The sequence below is a fragment of the Cherax quadricarinatus genome, chromosome 18, assembly GCF_038502225.1.
Source record: "Cherax quadricarinatus isolate ZL_2023a chromosome 18, ASM3850222v1, whole genome shotgun sequence".
NCBI lineage: Eukaryota > Metazoa > Arthropoda > Malacostraca > Decapoda > Parastacidae > Cherax > Cherax quadricarinatus.
In genome coordinates this window covers 34,540,542-34,561,350 of record NC_091309.1, presented here as the reverse complement: position 1 = coordinate 34,561,350, position 20,809 = coordinate 34,540,542, and the positions used below count along the sequence as shown (strand labels likewise).

The 20,809-nt window shown below is 38.9% G+C and overlaps 1 protein-coding gene across 1 annotated transcript in view; it reads right to left on the bottom strand.

Annotated features, from left to right (window-relative positions):
- The window catches only part of LOC128689238 (F-BAR domain only protein 2), a 528,956-nt gene that overhangs the window by 324,218 nt on the left and 183,929 nt on the right, over positions 1 to 20,809 (bottom strand). The window contains 1 exon segment of the mRNA XM_070086397.1: positions 1,286 to 1,479. Coding sequence (XP_069942498.1) covers positions 1,286 to 1,479 — 194 coding nt within the window.

Genomic DNA, 20,809 nt, shown 5'->3' with positions numbered 1-20,809 from the left:
AGGAATCATATGTGACGATTCTGTAAAGCGTGTAATACCTGTTGGTTTATAAGCAGCTCTCTCTCTCTGAGACAGACACAGGCAGAGATATACAAAGGCAGACAGAGAGAGAGGCAGATAGAAAGACAGATAGAGACAGATAAACAGAGACTGAGCTAGACAGACAGATACAGTGGAACCTCAAATATTGAACTGCTCCCAACTCAACCAATTATATAAGTGTATTTTTGTAAGTGCTTTTATAAGTGTATTTTTGAGGGTCTGACATGAACTAATCTAATTTACATTATACCTGATGGGAATAAATTCGTTCAGAAATGGCACTCGAACAGCCGTCTGGAACAAAGAAAGTCTGATATTTGAGGTTCCACTGTAGACGTTAACAGTGAAAACCTATAAAAAAAAACATATGCCAAGGTTAACTGGGAGCAGTGCATGATCAGTAATACTGAGTGATAAGTGACTTCACCATCAGTTGTGCGGAGTGATACTTGTCTGACACCATACTTCAAGGAATTTCATATACTTCTAAAAACATTACTGGGACATAAAAATAATTTATATATATTTCTAGTATGTGACCAAGGCAGATAAACATGTTCACCTGTCAGTGTGTGTGTGACTGACTTATTACTATTTGCATACCTAATGTTAGTGCCAAAACAAAGACTGGCTATAAAATCATAAGTACTACTAGAAACTGTAATTATCAGAACATAAAAATGCAAATAAAAAAAAATCCGAGAAACAAAGGTATGCCGGCAACATTTCTGCAAGTGGCAAGACTCCATGTTGCTGTCAGGTGAGCATTCAGCGCTAACTTTGTGGCTTTATATCTCAGTAAGTATTGACCCTAAATATTTTTTTTGTCTTATTACACAAAGAAAATTGCCCTCTTTATTCAATTTTTTTTTTTCAAAATATTTGTGTATCTTTATATGTGTATGCTTCTAAACTGTTGTATTCTGAGCACCTCTGCAAAAACAGTGATAATGTGCGAGTGTGGTGAAAGTGTTGAACGATGATGAAAGTATTTTCTTTTTGGGGATTTTCTTTCTTTTTTGGGTCACCCTGCCTCAGTGGGAGACGGCCGACTTGTTGAGAAAAAAAAAAAAAAATTGGAGCATTAGCAGTGAAAACGTAGATCAACATTTGGACAGTTTCAGGGTTAACAGACATTTGGACAACCACTGCATATTAGTCCGTTAAATTGAGGACTTACTGTATTGTGATTTATCATTTAATTCAACAAGTAACAAATTTCATTTAATGAAAGCATACTAACCTGATTCAGAATCTGAAGAAGAATCAAAACTGTTCTCTTCTCCTGAAGGTTTAATCTCTTGAGGTCGTACTGAAAATCCTTCATCGTCAACGTTTGGAATCTGACCACTCGCATTTGCCTTGTCTGAAGATGTTGACGTTACTGAAGTAGTTATTAGTTCACCTGTCTTTGGTGCCGAGTCATCGTTGGTTTCACTGTAAAGGGGAGGAAAAAAAGTAAAATTATTTAACTTGCACTTCACTTAACTCTTTAATCTGATCCCTGATCAGAGTTTCTTGAATAATCAGCATGAGCCATACTGACAAAAATAAGCTATTAAAGAAAAACATAATAAAATGATTAAATTATTCTTTCTTTCTTTCTTTCTTTCAACGCACCAGCCATATCCCACTGAGGTGGGGTGGCCCAAAAGGAAAAACGAAAGTTTCGTCTTCTAAATTTAGTAATATGTACAGGAGAAGGGGTTACTAGCCCCTTGCTCCCGGCATTTTAGTCGCCTCTTAAATTATTCTACCCTTAATAAATAAGACCTGTGCAACATTTGGGAATCGTTATTCTGGAAACATTTTGCCAGCTAGTGGCTTCTTCAGTCCAATGCAGGGAAAGGTGGAAGAGGCAAATGTTTTCACAATAAAGATGACCAAATGTTGCAAGTGTGTCTCATTTATCAACTTGTCAGTTTTCCAAACCATTTATTCATATTCTACCCTTCCTGCCAGAATCACCATAAATCTTCAATCAATCATTCACAGTAAGTTTTGACCTCTGTTAACCCATCATAGGTCTGTACAGGTATTATACAGGACCACATCAACCCTCTCCATACACTTTCAGATCAATAAGGAATGACAAATGCAATGTAAGGTGTTAAAATCTTGAATTCTACTGAAGTCACAGAAAAGCCAAAATTACTAACTGGTAAGGCAAGATGATAATTATTAGACAGTGGAATGAGATGCAATAGTAATAATGTAATAAAGGTTAAAATTTAGGAGCAGTATTAACCCTTTGAGTGTCTGAGGGTTCTATCGCTTTGAAGCCAGGGTCCAAGCCATAGTATAGTACAGTGGACCCCCGGTTAACGAACTTTTTTCATTCCAGTAGTATGTTCAGGTGCCAGTACTGACCGAATTTGTTCCCATAAGGAATATTGTGAAGTAGATTAGTCCATTTCAGACCCCCAAACATACACGTACAAACGCACTTACATAAATACACTTACATAATTGGTCGCATTTGGAGGTGATCGTTAAGCGGGGGTCCACTGTACTATGTCAAGCTCAGATCACTCAAGATAAACTGTGAGTGGTAAATCTGGGTCTAGATATGAGAGAATGCACCTTAGTGGTATGTATGCACCATATAAAACAATACCTGCAGCAAGCAGTGAATGAGAGAAAAAAAAAAAGTGTGTTTCTGGATTAAAATAGTGACTTCGGGGTGTATTTTCGTAAGGTTTTCATGGTTGTATTCGCGGTTTCTTGGTCTCATTTGACAGACGGGAAGACATAAATTACAGAAATAGAGATGATTTTGATTGGTTTTCGTACTGAAAATAGCTTGAAATTGAGCTCAAAGTAGCGGAATGTTCGATTTTTGCTGATGTTCAAAAGAAAACAAATCACATCGTGTGTCCAATACATGTCAGCTGGTGGGTCTAATGTGCGTTTATGAATGCTTTGATATTATTTATTAAATTATTGCAATATTGCATAACAGTAAATCTCTTTTCTGGTGTGAATAAAAATTCTATAGGTGAATAAAAAATCAAAATGGAATTCATCTGTAAAGCCTGGAAATGTAACTAATAAACAGAGGAAATGTTAATTTAGTGCCAGGAATGCCTGCATTGTTTATTCTGAACCCTATTTTGAAATTGGAATATTTTGAACTGTGTGAAATTGGCCAAATTACCAATTTCCAATCACTATTGGATAGTTGAAATAGTTGATTGGACAATTTCTTGTGCTTAATAGATAAAATGGAACACATACTAGCAAAATAGCTAAGAATTTGGTCTAACAGAACAATGTAATTGGCCAAAAATTGACTCAAAGTCGGTAAAATCGCTGATGCATAAATATCGCTGACACAGAAAAATTTGCGAGAGTAATTTCGTCAATTCTTGATCAAATTTCATACTTTTTGTTTTGTTACCTTCAAAAAACAATTCTCTACCATTTCATAAGAAAAAATAATTTCTTTTTTAAATTATTCGACCCTATGGGGAATTTTCAGATTGGGGGTCTGGACTCTCAAAGTGTTAAAGAGAGACAGGAATACATGATGTAATAAGATAGCAGCAAAAATAACAACTTGACAGTAATTAAATAATTTTTTTAGAAAATTACATATGTAATTCTTAACTATTTAACCCCTTAACTGTCCAAACATTGATCTACGTTGTCACTGCTAGTGCCCCAAATATTTTGAGAAAAAAAAAATTAAAGACGGCAATTTTGTGTGTGTAATAAGACCAAAAAAGAAATTTAGGGTCAGTACTTGCTGAGATATAAGGCCATGAAGATGGCACTGGATGCTCACCTGACAGCAACACTGAGTCCTACCGCTTGCAGAATATACCTTTTTTTTTTTTTTGTTTTTATTTTAATTTATATAATTTTTATGTTCTGATAATTACAATTTATAGTAGTTTTTGTGATTTTATAGCCAAGCTTTGTTTTGGCAATAATATTAGGTACTGAAATAGTAATCAAATAGTCACAAACACTGTGAGAGGTGAACATTTTCCCTGCCTTGGTCACATATTATTGTCTAGAAATATATACAAAGTATTTATAGGTCCCAGCAATGTTTTAGACACACTGTAGTATATGAAACTCCTTGAAGCATGGTGTAAGACAAGCACAGTGTAAGACACTTGATGATCAAGCACTGCTCCAGTGAACCTTGGCTTTGTTTGTTTTCACAGTTACACAAACATGTCTGTCTGTCTGTCTAGCTCTCTCTCTCTTTATCTCTGTCTCTGCTAATTTGTCTCTCTGTATGTCTCTGTCTTCCTGTTTCTCTATCTCAGACAGCTGCTCATGAACCAACAGGTATTACACGTGATGCAGTCGTCACGTCTGATTCCTGATCAAGTGAAAACGCGTACTGCCAGTCATGATTATTAAGCCTTATATCTACAAGCACAATATAGCACAATGCATTTTTTGGGGCTATCCTAGGTAATTTACACTATGTATGATAACTGTACTTACAGTGCTAGTCATGGCATTACGCCGGTGAGTGCCCAGGCATAATGCCATGACGAAAATCGAAGTCCTACCATACAGGGGGGTCCTTTTTCGTCACTGCATTATGACGGGTAGCAGCCGTTAGCATGCCATCATGACCTGCCACCACACTCCACAGTGACTCCTCAGTGCTCACGTGGCTGCCATGGTGAGAGGAAGTTTTGCACTTTTGCCTCTCATCTGCCCCATCTTTTGTCCAGTGTTCCCTTTGGTTTTGGGGCTATACGTGCTTGATTATGGGTAAAAGAAAGTCTAACACCTAAAACTATAGCTCAAATCATAGGACTTTACAAAGCTGGGCACCAGACGAAAGAAATAGTGGAGAATATTGGTGTGTGTGTGAGAGTTCAGTGAGTAACTAGGTGCAGTGTTTCAAGGCGAGTTACCGTCTGCCAAACCTTGGCCTGACCCCTCGAAGAAGACATCTGTTTGTACCTGAACTGTGTTAAAGAAGCAGTTAGAGAGTACACTTAAGATAACTGCTAGAGAATCGAAAGAAAAGAACCCACATCTTCTCTCAGAGGGGTTTGTAAGAACTGGGCTACAGTAGTCACTGCAACTGATCCTCTCCAAGAAACATAGGCTGGACTATGCGAAGATATATCTTCACTGGAATCCTCAACAGTGGTCTGAAGTACTTTGGAGTGATGAAGCAACCTTCACTGTCACCTGTAACCGTGGGGGGTATGTGTACCAGCCCAGAGGTAGTGACCCGCTAAACCCATGCTACACCTGTGGGACCACCAAACACCCAGACTTGCTCATGGTTCGGGGGTGTTTCAGTGCTCAGAGTGTTGGTGAACTTATTGTACTTCCCAAAAGCCACTATATGAACCAGTATAATTACGTGGAGTTATTGTGTTACAATTTACCTGAGGCGTTTGCCAAGTGTGGGGCTACAGTTTTTATGCAGGACAGTGCACCGTGTCATACTGCCAAACCTGTAGTTCAGTGACTTAAAGACTGTGAAGTGAGGCTCTTTAATGACTGGCCAGGCAATTCCCCAGACCTAAACCCTATTGAGAACCTCTGGTCAAAAGTGAAACGAAGCTTACTGGGCAAGGATATCAATTCCATCCCGTGGTTGGAAGCTGCTCTACATGAGGCATGGAATAATATACCTCCCAAAACATTCAAGAATTTGTGTAAGAGTCTTCCTACATGGCTGAGGGACCTGATTAAGTGTAAAGGACGCAGCACCAAGTATTAAAACCTCAGAAAGTGTGCAAATACATATATTATAATCATTCATGGTAAGTGTTTGTGTTTTGGTACGTGTGGGGGGAAGAGGGGCGGCATAATGCTGTGACTAGCACTGTCTGTGTACCTGTAAGACAAAGATACAGAGACAGATACAGAGATAGAGACAGCCAAAGTCAATCAGCCAGCCAGCCAGTCACCCATCCAGCCGACCTGCCGAACACATATTACACGTTCCAGAATCGTTTCTCTTTACTTAGGGCATAGATTATAAGACATTCTGGCAGGATGACACTACCGGTGGTATCAAAACTGAAAGGATGTGGCACAAATGTTGCACATGGGTTATAATCAAGGTTTTTAATATTTCCTCAGCCACTTGTGACCACATCCATCTCAAAGTCACTAAACTCAGGGTCAACATCATTTCTTCTTAAAAGGGAAGTGTTAAAATGATATGGCATCAGTGAATCCCTGGTGTTTGCCATGCTGTCTGCTCTAGCTGCCGCTCAACTGAACTGGTGCTTCCACAAGGTACTAAGTGGTCCCAGATTTTTTTTAATACCACACACACCAAGTGTTAAGACCCATTCCATACTGACCAGGCATCTCAGGCCAATCGTGTCAAATTTGGTGGCAAGAAAAATAAAACATTGATCTATGTTTGGAGTGCTAGCAGTAAGAATGTAGGTCTACATTTGAACAGTTAACCCATTAACTGTCCAAATGTAGATCTACGTTCTTACCGCAAGCACTCCGAACGTAGCTCTACGTTTTTTTTTCCTGGCTTCAAATTTGGCACGATAGGCCCGAGTGATCTAGAGACGAGAGAATGGGTCTGTGCACTTAGTGTGCGCCATATGAAAAAAATCAGCGACACCTGGGTACCACATGGTAGTACCAGTTACATTCATCTCCATCTTGGGTCAAAATCATGGCATATCCTCGTGATTCACTCATGCCTAGTCATATAAACACTCTTATTCGAGGAAAGTGGTGTAGAACGTGAGTTTAGTGGATTTGACACCGATGTGGCCACTAATGATCAAGGAATTAGTGAAAATATTGACTCTCAGCCCATCACCTCTGGGGTAGCCAGCGAGGCCATGCCAGACCCCCAGCCAAGCACTTCTGGGGTGGCCAGTGTGACCACACCAGATCCTGGGCCAAGCACTTCTGGGATGGCCAATGTGGCCACACAAGACCCTGGGCCAAGCACCTCTGGAGTGGCCGGTATTACTACCCATAGGCAACTACACAAGAGGAAACTACCATTTCCTCGCAGTTTCAGTGATAGTGAAAATGATGAGATTGATCTTATGCCAACAGAGGATTTGTCAAGTGATAGTGATATTCATTATTCGCCAATGAAGCATACTTTTAGGCGTCGTAGCCTGCATTCAGGTAGTGTGCCATATGAAATCCCCAAGGGTCATGGTAGGTCACAATCTAAAACCCTGGCCAGTGATAGTGATAATGATGGAGAATATGCAGGGATGGAAGAAGAGGTGGTGGTGGTGGTGGGCACGGTGCCTGGAGCACATGGTGCAGTGGGCGGACAAAGGACTGTCCAGCACCCCCTCAGCCATGTGCTGCCTCCACTCCTGTCCCTCCTCCTGCTCCCCCTCGTCCCATGCCACAGGTCCACTCTGTACCATGTGACCATGAGTGGGACTGGACACAAAGTATATTCATGCCACAACCTTTTGATTTTGATGCTAGTGGCAGTGGCATCCTTCCAGAATGTCCCATAACAAATGAGTCTACAGAGTTAGACTTTTTCAAGTTATACTTTGACGAGCCTCTAATGAGCTTGATAGTGACCCAGACGAACAATTATTACCACTATATCATGGACAACACAGTGGTTGCAGAATTGTCACGGCTGTGTAGGTGGAAAGATACAACTGTGGCTGAAATGTATTTAATCCTCGCCACTGTCATGCTTATGCCACATACATATAAGCAATATATAGTACAGTACTGGTCCACAGACTACCTCATCAGTACACCCGTATTCCGTGACGTCCTACCCTGCAACAGATTCACTCAGTTGCTACGAATGTTGCAATTCTCAGACAGGAATAGGCCCAACAGAAATGACCTTCTATACAAAATCCAGGAAGTGTTTATGTAGTATATGAAGCAGAAATTCAGTGCATACTTTTGTCCTTTCAAGAACATTGTTGTCGATGAGTCCTTGATTCTGTTCAAGGGATGCCTGTCATTCAAGCAATATATACCGAGCAAACATAATCGCTTTGGTATAAAACTTTTTGTTATGCGTGACTGTGAGAGTGGTCTTGTGTTGGATGTCATTGTCTACACTGGGAGAAACACACTCGATGATGACAGACGGATGTTGGGCAATTCTGGTGTTGTTGTTCGCAAGATGATGGAACCATACCTTGGCAAGGGTCATACATTGTTCACAGACAACTGGTATACAAGCCCTATGCTTGCTGATTTCCTATGTGTGAACAATACTGATATATGTGCAACAGTGAGAAGGAATATGCCAAGGTTCAGTGGAGGCAGTGTTGACGGTGCAGTACAAGCGTTTCATGCCAATGACATCATGGCACTGATGTGGCATGACAAACGGGACATGACATTGCTGTCAACCATCCACAGAAACAAGATGGTACAAAAAGACAAAGTGAACCGGGACATCAATGAACGCATTGTAAAGCCAGCTGCTGTCGTCGACTATACGAACAACATGCGAAGTCGACAAGTGTAACATCATGATAGGGTTCGTTGACTGTGTGTGTAGGAGTCACAAGTGGTATATAAAACTATTTTTCCACCTTGTAGACATTGCAGTGCTCAATGCATTCAATATATACGAAATAAAGACTGGGAAACGACAACGTTTCGCAGAATTCTCCCTGATAGCAAAAACGTATGGTACTATACCTGTACCTGCCCCTCAACATAGACATGTCCCCCGACCACAACCAAAACCACAGCCAGTTGGGGAAGTGCCAGACTGAATTACCCATAACTGTCACTACCTGATACCAATACCACCTACCCCAAAGAAGAAGTATTCGCAGAAAAAGCGTGTTGTGTGTGCTACCACAACAAAACAACCCCAACAGCAGGACACACGATTCATATGTCACCAGTGTAGGGTGGCACTCTGTATGAATTCATGCTTCATGGAGTATCATACAACAGTGGAGTTCTAGAAACATCAGTGGGACATGTAAATACTTGTATATAGTTTTAGATAATAGAATTTGATTCAGCCAGGGGTGCAAAATCACCTATCAGTGTGTACATGTGTGTTTGTGACAGTATGATAATAATTTCGTATATAATATTGGTGTATAAGCAACAATTGGCATTGATATCAAAAGATTTGCTATAAAACATAATTATCATATCATATAAAAACCAAGAAAATAAAAAAAAAAAATGGAAAAAAACAGTAAATATGTAGAATTTCTGCAAGCGGCAGCGCTCCATGTTGCCGTCAGGTTGATCATCAAGTGCCACCTTCGTGGGCTCGTATCCCAGTAAGTAATGACCCTAAAAAATTTTTTTATCCTATGTCACGTAGAAAAGTGTGCTCTTTATTTCTATGAAGAAAAAACTTTTTTTTTCTTTTCAAAATATTTGGAGCAGTAGCACTAAGAACGTAGATGTACATTTGGACAGTTAATGAGATAAGGGGTTAAGCACACAATAACTGTTTTAGCCTTGATTCGAATTCATTTATCATGTTACTATTTTTCAATTCATCTCATAAGTTATTCCACTTTTTTGACCCATTAATTTTTACAGTTTCTGTCGAGGTTCAAACACAAGTAATATTAACCCCTTGACTGTCGCAACCCCTAATCCTGAGGTCTCTCCTGATGCCGCAAAAAAAAAAAAAAAAAAAAAAAAAAAAAAAAAAAAAAAAAAAAAAAAAAAAATCTTATGAAATGATAGAGAATCTTTTCCTGGAGGTAATGACACCGAAAGTACGAAATTTGATAGAAAACTTAGGGAATTATGCTCTCACAAATTTAGCGATCTTGGCGATATTTACGAATCAGCAACTTCGCCCACTTTGAGCCCTATTTTCGACTAATTCTATTGTTCCAGTTGACCAAACTCATAGCTATTTCTTTAGAACTCCATTTTTTCTATCGACTGAGCACAAGAAACTGCCCATTTACCGATTTCAACTACCCAATAACATGGTCAGAAATTTGCAATTTGGCCAATTTCAAAAAAAAAAAAAAAATCAAAATAGGGTCCAGAATGAACAATGCAGACATTCCTGGCTCTAAAATAACACATTCTTTGTTCATCAGTCATGTCTCCAGGCCCCTCTGATACTAATCTTGCTTTCTATTTTGAATTTTTATTCAAACAAAAAATAGAAAATTTACTGTTAAGCAGACTACTGCAATACTGTAATATTTGTATAAATAATGTCAACCCATTCATGACTGCATATTAGAATGGCTACTTGGACATTTATTAGACAATAACATCATTTGTTTACTTTTGAACATAAGCAAAAATCAAACATTTCCCCTACTTTGAGCTCCATTTCCAGGTTCTTTTTATAGTAAAACCAATCAGAATCACCTCTTTTTCTATAATATGTTCTCCATTCTATCAAATGAGACCAAGAAAACGAGAATACAACCATAAATACTATACGAAAATAGACCACAAAGTCGGCATTTTAATTAAGAAAAATGGTCGGATTTTTTTTTTCTCATTATGCACTGTGTGCTGCAGGATTTTTTTATATGGTGCACACTGACCACACAGACCCATTCTCTCACATGTGGGCCTACCAGCTTTCTCCTGCTTGATTTGAAGCCGCTAGAATTTATGAGTACATGTATATAGTATACGGAGGGCCCCACTTATATGGCTGGTTAGGTTCCAGGCTACCGCCGTAAAGTGGAAATCGCCGTAAAGTGGAACACCCTTTTTTTCCACTTATAAATGCATACAAATACTAGATAACAAGTTTACACTAACATATATTACGTTAGCAATAGAACTAGGTATCAAAAAACAATAAAAAGTACAATACACACATAGTGCACTCATTACTTACCTTAAAATATTTATAGTCTTAATCTAGGGTGAGACAAGTAGTATTTATTGTAAGAAATCAAGTGTGGTATGTATGGTAGTCAGCTGGGCTACCATACCAGGCCACCCCACCCACACATAATATTCTATGATATTTAAGCATCCCAGAGAGATAAAATGTACATACAGTTCACTCATTACTTACCTTAAAATATTTGTAGTCTTAATGTAGGGTCAGGAGTAAGTAAATGAGATAAAATGAATGAAAGAGAAAGAGAAAGAGAGAAAGAGAAAGAGAGAAAGAGAAAGAGAGAGAGAAAGAGAAAGAGAAAGAGAAAGAGAAAGAGAAAGAGAAAGAGAGAGAGAGAGAGAGAGAGAGAGAGAGAGAGAGAGAGAGAGAGAAAGAGAGAGAGAGAGAGAGAGAGAGAGAGAGAGAGAGAGAGAGAGAGAGAGTGTGTGTGTGTGCATGAAGGAGGACAGGCGCCGAGTTATGTAAACAAACCAGGCGAAGGTAAGTTTTGTAAACAACGAAGTGTACACGTCTGGTTTGTGTACAAGTTGTCTCTACATTGATACGGTAGAATAAATAAAGAACACTCCCATTCTCATGTAACATCATTTTGAGAAGAAATGACGCTCTGAGTGAAGGCAATGGGAATAAGTCTCTTACTTTTTTGGGTTATCCTGGGTTTTCTACACATACGCTGTTGTGTATGATAATCTATGTAACTGTATTTGTGTATACCTGAATAAACTTACATACATACGAAAGGAATAATTTTCTACAGTTACCCCGAGGAACACATTTTCTCTTATGTTGGATTAGACAAAATTTTATTCTTGCCGTCACTTGTACAAGTTATCTAGCTACCACATCTCATATTTGTTTATTTATTCTATTGTGGGGTGTATTTATCATCTTTATATGTTATGTATCATGTTTGTTATATAATTTTGAAAAAAATATCATGGATGGGTTAATGAAAATGTGGATATTAACGTAATATATGACATTTAACCCTTTCAGGGTCCATCCCGTAGATCTACGGCTTTGCGTTCAGGGTCCAAACCATAGATCTACGTCATGAGCTCAGCTCACTCTGATAAACTGTTAGTGGTACATTTGGGCCTAGATATGAGAGAATACATCTATGTGGTATGTGTGCACCACATAAAACAGATCCTGCAGCACACTGTGTATAATGAGAGAAAAAAAAACTGAAATCATGATTTTGCGATTAAAACAGCGACTTTGCAGTGCTTTTTCGTATGTTTTTTATAGTTGTATTTGCGATTTCTTGGTCTCATTTGATAGAATGGAAGACATATTACAGAAATAGAGATGATTTTGATTGGTTTTAGCACTGGAAATGGCTTGAAACTGAGCTCAAAGTAGCAGAAATGTTAAATTTTTGCTGATATTCAAGAGTAAACAAACGACCTCACACGTCTAATACACGCCAGCTGGTGGGTCTAATATGCATTCACAAATATGGTGATGATATAATATAATTATTACAGTATTGCATAACAGTAAATCTTCTATTTTTTGGTGTGAATAAAAATTCATTATGTGAATAAAAAATCAAAATGGAATTTATTTGTAAAGCCTCAAAACCTAACTAATGAAGAGAGGAAATGTTAGTTTAGTTCCAGGAATACCTACATTGTTTATTCTGGACCCTATATTGAAATTGGAATATTTTGAACTTTGTGTTAAATTGGCCAAATTAAAATTTCCGATCACTTTAATTTGCAGTTGAAACAGTTGACTTGGCGATTTCTTGTGCTCAATCGATAGAATAGAAGTAATACTAGTGAAATAGCTAAGAATTTGGTTGACTGGAATAATGTAATTGGCCTAAAATGGGAGTCAAAGTCGGAAAATCGCCGATTCATAAATATCGCTGACACATCAAAATTCACGAGAGCATAATTTCGTCAATTTTCCATCAAATTTCGTACTTTTTGTTTTATTACCTTCACAAAAAGATTCTCTACCATTTCATAAGAAAAAATAACAATTTTTTTTTTTAAATTCTTGGACACTGGGGCACCACTTCAGATTTGGGCCTTGGACCCTGAAGGGGTTAATGAGACTCGGTGATTATTATTATTTCTAATATGGCGTCACTTGTGCAAGTCGTCTGCTACCACATCTCATATTTATGTTTATTCTACTGTGGGGTGTATTTATCATATTTACATGTTATGCATCGTGTTTATTATATAATATTGAAAAAATATCATAGATGGATTAATGAAAATGTGTATATTAATGTAATATACGACATTTAAATGAGACTCGGTGATTATTATTATCATTACATAAGACACTTACTGATTTTAATGCGTACCTGCACGCCAGCACAGTATGTAAGTTTATTTAGGTACAGGTATACATAAGTATAATTATCAAAGTACATGTATATATAAAATATGAAATAACTTTTAAAAACACTTGAAATTTTGGAGTTTCCAGACAAAATGGAGAGACTTAGTGCTTACGGATCTCACAGAGAATGTAAACAAACCGGGTGGGGCGCGGTGACCGTATTAGAAAGTCAGGTGGGGAGGAGCCGTATAGCGAGTTTTGGTCATAATTTGAAATGACCGTATTAGCGGAACGCCGTAAAGCAAAATGCCGTAAAGCATAAAGCGAAGCCCTACTGTACGTCAAACTTGGTGGCGCATAAGACGTATATATATATACGACCAAAACAGTCAAAGGGTTAACCCTTTCAGGGTCCATCCCGTAGATCTACGGCTTTACGTTCAGGGTCCAAACCGTAGATCTACGCCAAAATTCTAGCGGTGTCAAATTTAGTGCAAGAAGGCTGGTAGGCCTACACCTGAGAGAATGGGTCTGGGTGGTCAGTGTGCACACCATAGAAAAAATCTGGACGCCCACATGGCATTGTGGGAACACCGCCAAAGTAGCTTTGTTCATTGTGCCTGGCGGCAAGGAAGCTCTAACTCCCCACTCACTCTCTGGGTGAATTCTGACTCTCCTCTTCACAACTTACAGTTCTAAGACTGATGGAAGTGGAGATGAAGATGAATTCTATGGTTTTGAACCATATGGTACCATTGTGCCATATGGTACAATGGTACCATATGGTATAATGGTGCCATGTCATACAATGGTATATGGTACAATGGTATCATATGGTACAATGGTACCATATGGTACAATGTACCATATAGTACATTGTACCATATGGTACATTATACCATATGGTACAGGGTACAGGGACCCTAATGGAAATAAGTCTGATTGACTTTTTGGGGTTATCCTAGGTTCTCCAAACATATGCTGCTAAGTATGATATTCTATGTAACTTTATTTGTGTATAACTATATAAACTTACTTATGATGCCACATGCACTTGAGTAAGTTTATTCAGGTGTACAGAAATACATAGATTATCATACATAGCAGCATAAGTATAAAATCCTAGGATAACCCAAAAAAGTCAGGGTGACTTATTTCCATAGTTATCCCTGTATCTGTATCATATGGTGTCCTGTACTGAATGGTACTCTGTACCATATGGTACCCTGTGCCATATGGTACCCTGTGCCATATGGTACCCTGTGCCATATGGTACCCTGCACCATATGGTACCTACCCTGCATCATATGTTATCCTGTACTGCATGGTACCCTATACCATAGAGTACAATGTACCATATGGTACCCTGTAACATATGATACAGTGTACCATATGGTCAATAGGTGTTGGTGGCATGAAACACCAGCCAAGACTGAGTGAGTGGCGACGCAAACTAGCTACTGACTCCACAGTTTCCCAGACAAAGTGCTTTGTCATCCACCTCAAGGAACACGTAAAGTTCCTGTACACTTATAAATATATAATAGAACATTACTAATATACAACATTTTTGCATATTTTTGTTGTAAACAACTATTGTAACCAAAATAATAATGAAAATACTAGTGTGTTTATTGTGTTGAATACAACAGTACTACATGGTACAATGAACCATATGGTATCATTGTACTGTATGGTACAATGTACCATATGGTACCATTGCATCATATGGTACCATATGGTACCATTGCGCCATATGGTACCATTGTATCATATGGTACCATTGTATCATATGGTACCATTGTATCATATGGTACCATTGCACCATATGGTACCATTGTATATGGTACCATTGTACCAAATGGTGCTGTTGTACCATATGGTACCATTGTATCATATGGTACCATTGTATCATGTGCCATTGTACCATATTGTACCATTGTATCATATGGTGTCATTGTACCATATGGTACCATTGTACCCTATGGCACCATTGTACCACATGGCACTATATGGTACCTTTGTATTCAACACAATAACCGCACTAATATTATCATCATTTTGTTTACAATAAACTTGTAAACAAGTTTAGTAAGCAATATAATGATAAACAAATTAGTGCAGTTATTGTGTTGAATACAATGAGTGTACACTTATACAATATACATTATACTGGTCTCACAGGCCACAAATGTTATTAGAAAAAGAAAAAAATTAGAAAAGAAAAGAAAAAAGTATAAAAAACGTAAAATAAAAAAATGGGATTTTGCGGAAGTCACTGATGTTGCCGCCACCCGGTCATTTTGGGTCAACTTCCCGCCGCTGTATCTCGGTAAGTACTGATCAGAATAAAAATTTTTTGTCTTATTACCTTCACAAAAATATACTCTTTAATTCTGTAAGAAAAAATATTTTTTTTTTTTTTTTCAAAATTTCTTGGACACTGGAGCACCACTTCAGATTTTGGCCTTGGACCCTGAAGGGGTTAAGGGGCATATAAGTACCCCTGTCTCTAATAATGTGTTCATTTTTGCACTATAATCTACCTTGTCCATAATTACTATAGCATATGCTTTGTCTGTTTCATGAGGTGAAGTCTAGAATCTTTCTTTACTTCATGGTATAACACAAGAAATCTTTGAGAACAATTGTGTTGCAGAGGTGTGAGCTTTGCTCAGACCTCTGTATCTTTTGAAGAGGCACAGAATTTGCTTCTAGTGTGATGCCCTTGTGCTACGTTGCTGTTTTCCAAGTCAAAATGAGCAGTGCAGGTGTAGAAGAAACAGTAGTATGCATAAATGGCATTTATATTTACAAGGTTTGGGGACAGAGTGGCACAGTGAGTTGCCTACATTACAGTTTATGATGGTTTTGATATTTTTTTTTTTTTTTTTTTTTAACTAAGGCAGGGTGGCCCCAAAAAAGAAATATTTTCACCTTCACTCACTCCATCACTGTCTTGCCAGAGGGGCACCAATACTACAGTTCAAAATTGCAAATATCCCGACCTCACCTTCAGAGCGCAGGCACTGTACTTCCCATCTCCAGGACTCAAGTCCAGCTAACCAGTTTCCCTAAATCCATTCATGTTACTCTGCTAACACTCCAACAGCATGTAAAGTCATAAAAGCTACTTGCCTCCACTCGCTCCTAACACAACCACACATGCTTGCTGGATGTCTAAGCCCCTCACACACAAAAAAACTTTTTTACTTCCTCCCTCCAACCTACCCCACCTTCCCTCTGCTACAGATTTATAGGCCTTCACAGTCATTATTGGCTTGAGGTGGACTGTTGAAGTGGATCTATAAGCACAAATCCCACATTTAGTATAAGTAAATAAGAGAGAAATAGTTTTAGTGGTACAGATTAGGAAGCATAATAGCAAATTTTAGAGTATCCTTACTATTCTTTGGTATGTTTAACCCTTTCAGGGTCCCCAGGCCTTCTCCCGGACTTTTTCTCAGAATCGCCCAAATTTAAAAAAAAAAAAAAATTATGAAAAGATAGAGAATCTTTTCCCAATCATAATGACACCAAAAGTATGAAATTTGATGGAAAACTTACGGAATTATGCTCTCGCGAAGTTAGTGGTCTAGACGATATTTACGCATCAGTGATTTTGCCCACTTTGAGCCCTATTTTCGGCAAATTCCAGCATACTAGTCGACAAAAATCATAACTATTTTGCTAGAACTCCATTTTTTCTATTGAATGAGTACAAGAAACCACCCATTTACCGATTTCAACTATCCAATACAGTGTTCAGAATTTAGCAATTTTGCAAATTTCACACAAATTTCAAAAGATGCCAATTTCCAAATAGGGTCCAGAATAAACAAGACATTCCTGGCACTACAAAACCATTTCCTCTGTTCATCAGTCACGTCCCCATGCCCCTCTTACATTCTTTTGCTTTCCACTTTGAATTTTTATTCTCACAAAAAATAGAAGATTTACTGTTATGCAGACTACTGCATTAGTGTAGAAATGGTATAAATAATATCAGAGCACTTGTGACAGAATATTAGACTCACCAGTTGACGTTTATTGGATGCTTAGCATGATTTGTTCACTTTTGAACTTTGGTAAAAATTGAACATTTCTGCTATTTTGAGCTCAATTTCAAGGTACTTTTCATTGTAAAACCAGTCAAAATCATCTCAATTTCTGTAATATGTCTTCCATTCTATAAAATGAGACCAGGAAAACTAGAATACAACAATAAATATCATACGAAAATACAGTGCAAAGTCGCTGTTTTAATCCAAAAACACGGTCAAAGTTTTTTTTTCTCATTACGCACTGTGTGCTGCAGGGTTTTTTTTATACTGTGCACACTGACCACATAGACCCTTTCTTTCATATGTAGGCCTACCAGCTTTCTCTCACTAGATTTGAGGGCGCTAGAATTTAGGCGTACTAATACGTCAAAAACCCTGGTGCGTAAGCCGTACTAGTACGTCCGAAACCCTGAAAGGGTTAAGATGCCAGTACAGTACAGTATGGTATAGTGATAGCCCAAAACAAAATTTATGACATCACTGGCCTTAAAAAATCAATTCCTAGTGCATAAGGATTTAGAAATAAAAGCAGTGGGAGCTTGTCCATAGAAGCTGCAGAGCTGCAGTCCCCCCAGATGCTCACTGCCAGACGTTTGACTTCATCAACCTTACTCTAAAATAATTTGCAACTGACAAATATATTACAGGTAAAATCTGTTTATGTTGTTTTCAATGTATTTATAAGCAAATTTTTATTTTTTTTCTTGAAACGAGATAAAAAATGGTTAAAAATAGAAGTCTGATGCGGTACAATAATATAGGTATTACTGGCGTTACGAGCCACCACTGGATAAAAAGTTAACCCTTAAACAGTGGGAGGTCATGAAGTACCAGTTACCTCCCCTTCACTTTATGAGGAAGTTTGGAAACAAAGTGATTTTAAAAGAGCATATTTGAGAACTCTCCTCACTGGTAGAGGTGTCCCCTTAGAAGAGTTTCAAGAGTCTTCCTACTCTCAGCACCTGGTCATGGACCAGCCTCGTCTGGTACTAGCCTGGTCAACCAGGACGTTGCTGCTGGAGGCCTGCTGCCCCCACATATCCAGATCAACCAGCCTGGTTGATCTGGCACCTGGTGAAGATACTTGTCCAGTTTTCTCTTGAAGACTTCTACACTTGTTCCAGCAGTTATTCTGATATCTTCTGGTAAGATGTTGAATACAGTGGACCCTCAGGTAAAGGCGTCATCAGTTAGTGCCAAAATCAGATAACGGCTCGCTTTGGCGTCAAAATATTGGCTTGGCTAATGCCAATTAACTCAGTAAAGGGCTTTCATCCCGAACATGCCCGTGCGGCCTGAGTGGGCCCGGCCACTCCATGACTCCGTGTACAGCCAGTGTGCCATTGTTTACAAGTCAATGAGGAAGATTCCACACTTACATGCGATATATTTTGTATTCCATTTTTTAGTTCTTGTAATTGCTAAATAAGCCACCATGGCCCCAAAGAAAGTTTCTAGTACCAGCCCTTTGGTAAAGGATGTGAGAAACACGATAAAATTCAAGAAAAATTTTGTAGTGGTTGTGATGGTGGTAGAGGGTGGTAGTGATGGTGGAAGAGGATGGTTGTGGTTGTGATGGTGATAGAGAGTGGTAGTGATGGTGGTAGAGGGTGGTAGAGAGTGGCAGAGGGTGGTAGTGGTGGTGGTAGTGTTTGTGGTGATAGAGGGTGGTAGTGACAGTGGTAGAGGGTGGTAGTGACAGTGGTAGAGGGTGGTAGTGACGGTGGTAGAGGGTGGTAGTGATGGTGGTAGAGGGTGGTAGTGATGGTGGTAGAGGGTGGTAGTGACGGTGGTAGAGGGTGGTAGTGACGGTGGTATAGGGGGGTAGTGATGGTGGTATAGGGTGGTGGTCCAGTGACTCTCAAGCTGGTCATAGTGGCATTAAAAACCCAAGAAGGGAGGTAACCCCAGAAAAGGACTTGGTACCTGATGGTGGTAGTGATGGTGGTAGAGGGTGCTTCAATGACTCTCAAGCTGGTCATAGTGGCATTAAAAAACCAAGAAGGGAGGTAACCTCAGAAAAGGACTTGGTACCTGATGGTGGTAGTGATGGTGGTAGAGGGTGGTAGTGATGGTGGTAGAGGGTGGTTCAGTGACTCTCAAGCTGGTCATAGTGGCATTAAAAACCCAAGAAGGGAGGTAACCCCAGAAAAGGACTTGGTACCTGATGGTGGTAGTGATGGTGGTAGAGGGTGCTTCAATGACTCTCAAGCTGGTCATAGTGGCATTAAAAAACCAAGAAGGGAGGTAACCTCAGAAAAGGACTTGGTACCTGATGGTGGTAGTGATGGTGGTAGAGGGTGGTAGTGATGGTGGTAGAGGGTGGTTCAGTGACTCTCAAGCTGGTCATAGTGGCATTAAAAAACCAAGAAGGGAGGTAACCCCAGAAAAGGACTTGGTATCTGAAGTCTTCATGGAAGGGAATTCCCCTTCCAAACAATAGAACACATTCATCATCTTCCCTCCTCCCGTCTCACACTCATCAACAAGTCCACAATAAAGGTAAGTGTCATTTCAGTATTGTTTATTGTGCATGTATCATTGTTTTCTGTGCAGGGAAATGTATATCTCATGTAAAAAAAATTATTTTGTTTAATACTTTTGGGTGTCTGGAACGGATTAATTGGATTTCCATTATTTCTTATGGGGAAAATTAATTCGGCTTAAGGCTAAATCAGTTAAAGGCTAGCTCTCTGGAACGGATTAATGGCATTACCCGAGGGTCCACTGTATGTAATTGGAGACCACGAATGTTAATACAGTGTTCCCTTTACTGTGCCCACTGCACCCCTGCTTTTCACTGGGTTTATTTTGCACTTCCTTCCATATCTCTCGCTATAGTATGTTGTTACGGCAGTGTGCTGATTTGGGACCAGGCCCTTGAGTACTTTCCAGGTATATATTATCATCTATCTCTCTCTCCTCCACTCCAGTGAATACATGTTCAAGATTTTAATGTGTTCCCAGTAATTTAAACATTTTATTGGCTGTATGTGGGCCATAAATGACCTCTGTATTTGTTCAAGCTCTGATATTTCTCCTGCCTTGAATGGGGCCATCAACACTGAGCAATATTCCAAATGAGGGAGCAATAGTGGTTTGAAAAGTGTCCCCACTGGTATTTCCCCTTGTTTCGCAAGTTCTCATTATCCTCCCCATCATCCTCCTGGTTATCGTGATCTTTGTCTTTTTTTTTTTTTTTTTTTAACAAGTCGGCCGTCTCCCACCAAGGCAGGGTGACCCAAAAAGAAAGAAAATCCCCAAAAAGAAAATACTTTCATCATCATTCAACACTTTCACCTCACTCACACATAATCACTGTTTTTGCAGACATTACTCCCAAGTCTTTCACATGTTCCTTTCATTCTATCTGGTGATCCTCTTGTGTATTGTATACAGTGTTTCTTTTGAGTTCTTCATTCTTTCCATACCTAAGCAACTGGAACTTATCACCACTGAACATGTTCTCCACTGGTCACTGGAAAAACACTGCTTACACCTTCCTGTAATTTTTTAGTGAAAAACTGCCAAATTACCAAATTCTCATCACTTTATTAGACAGTTGAAATAGTTGATTGGGCAGTTTCTTGTGCTCAAGCAATAAAATAGAAGGTAT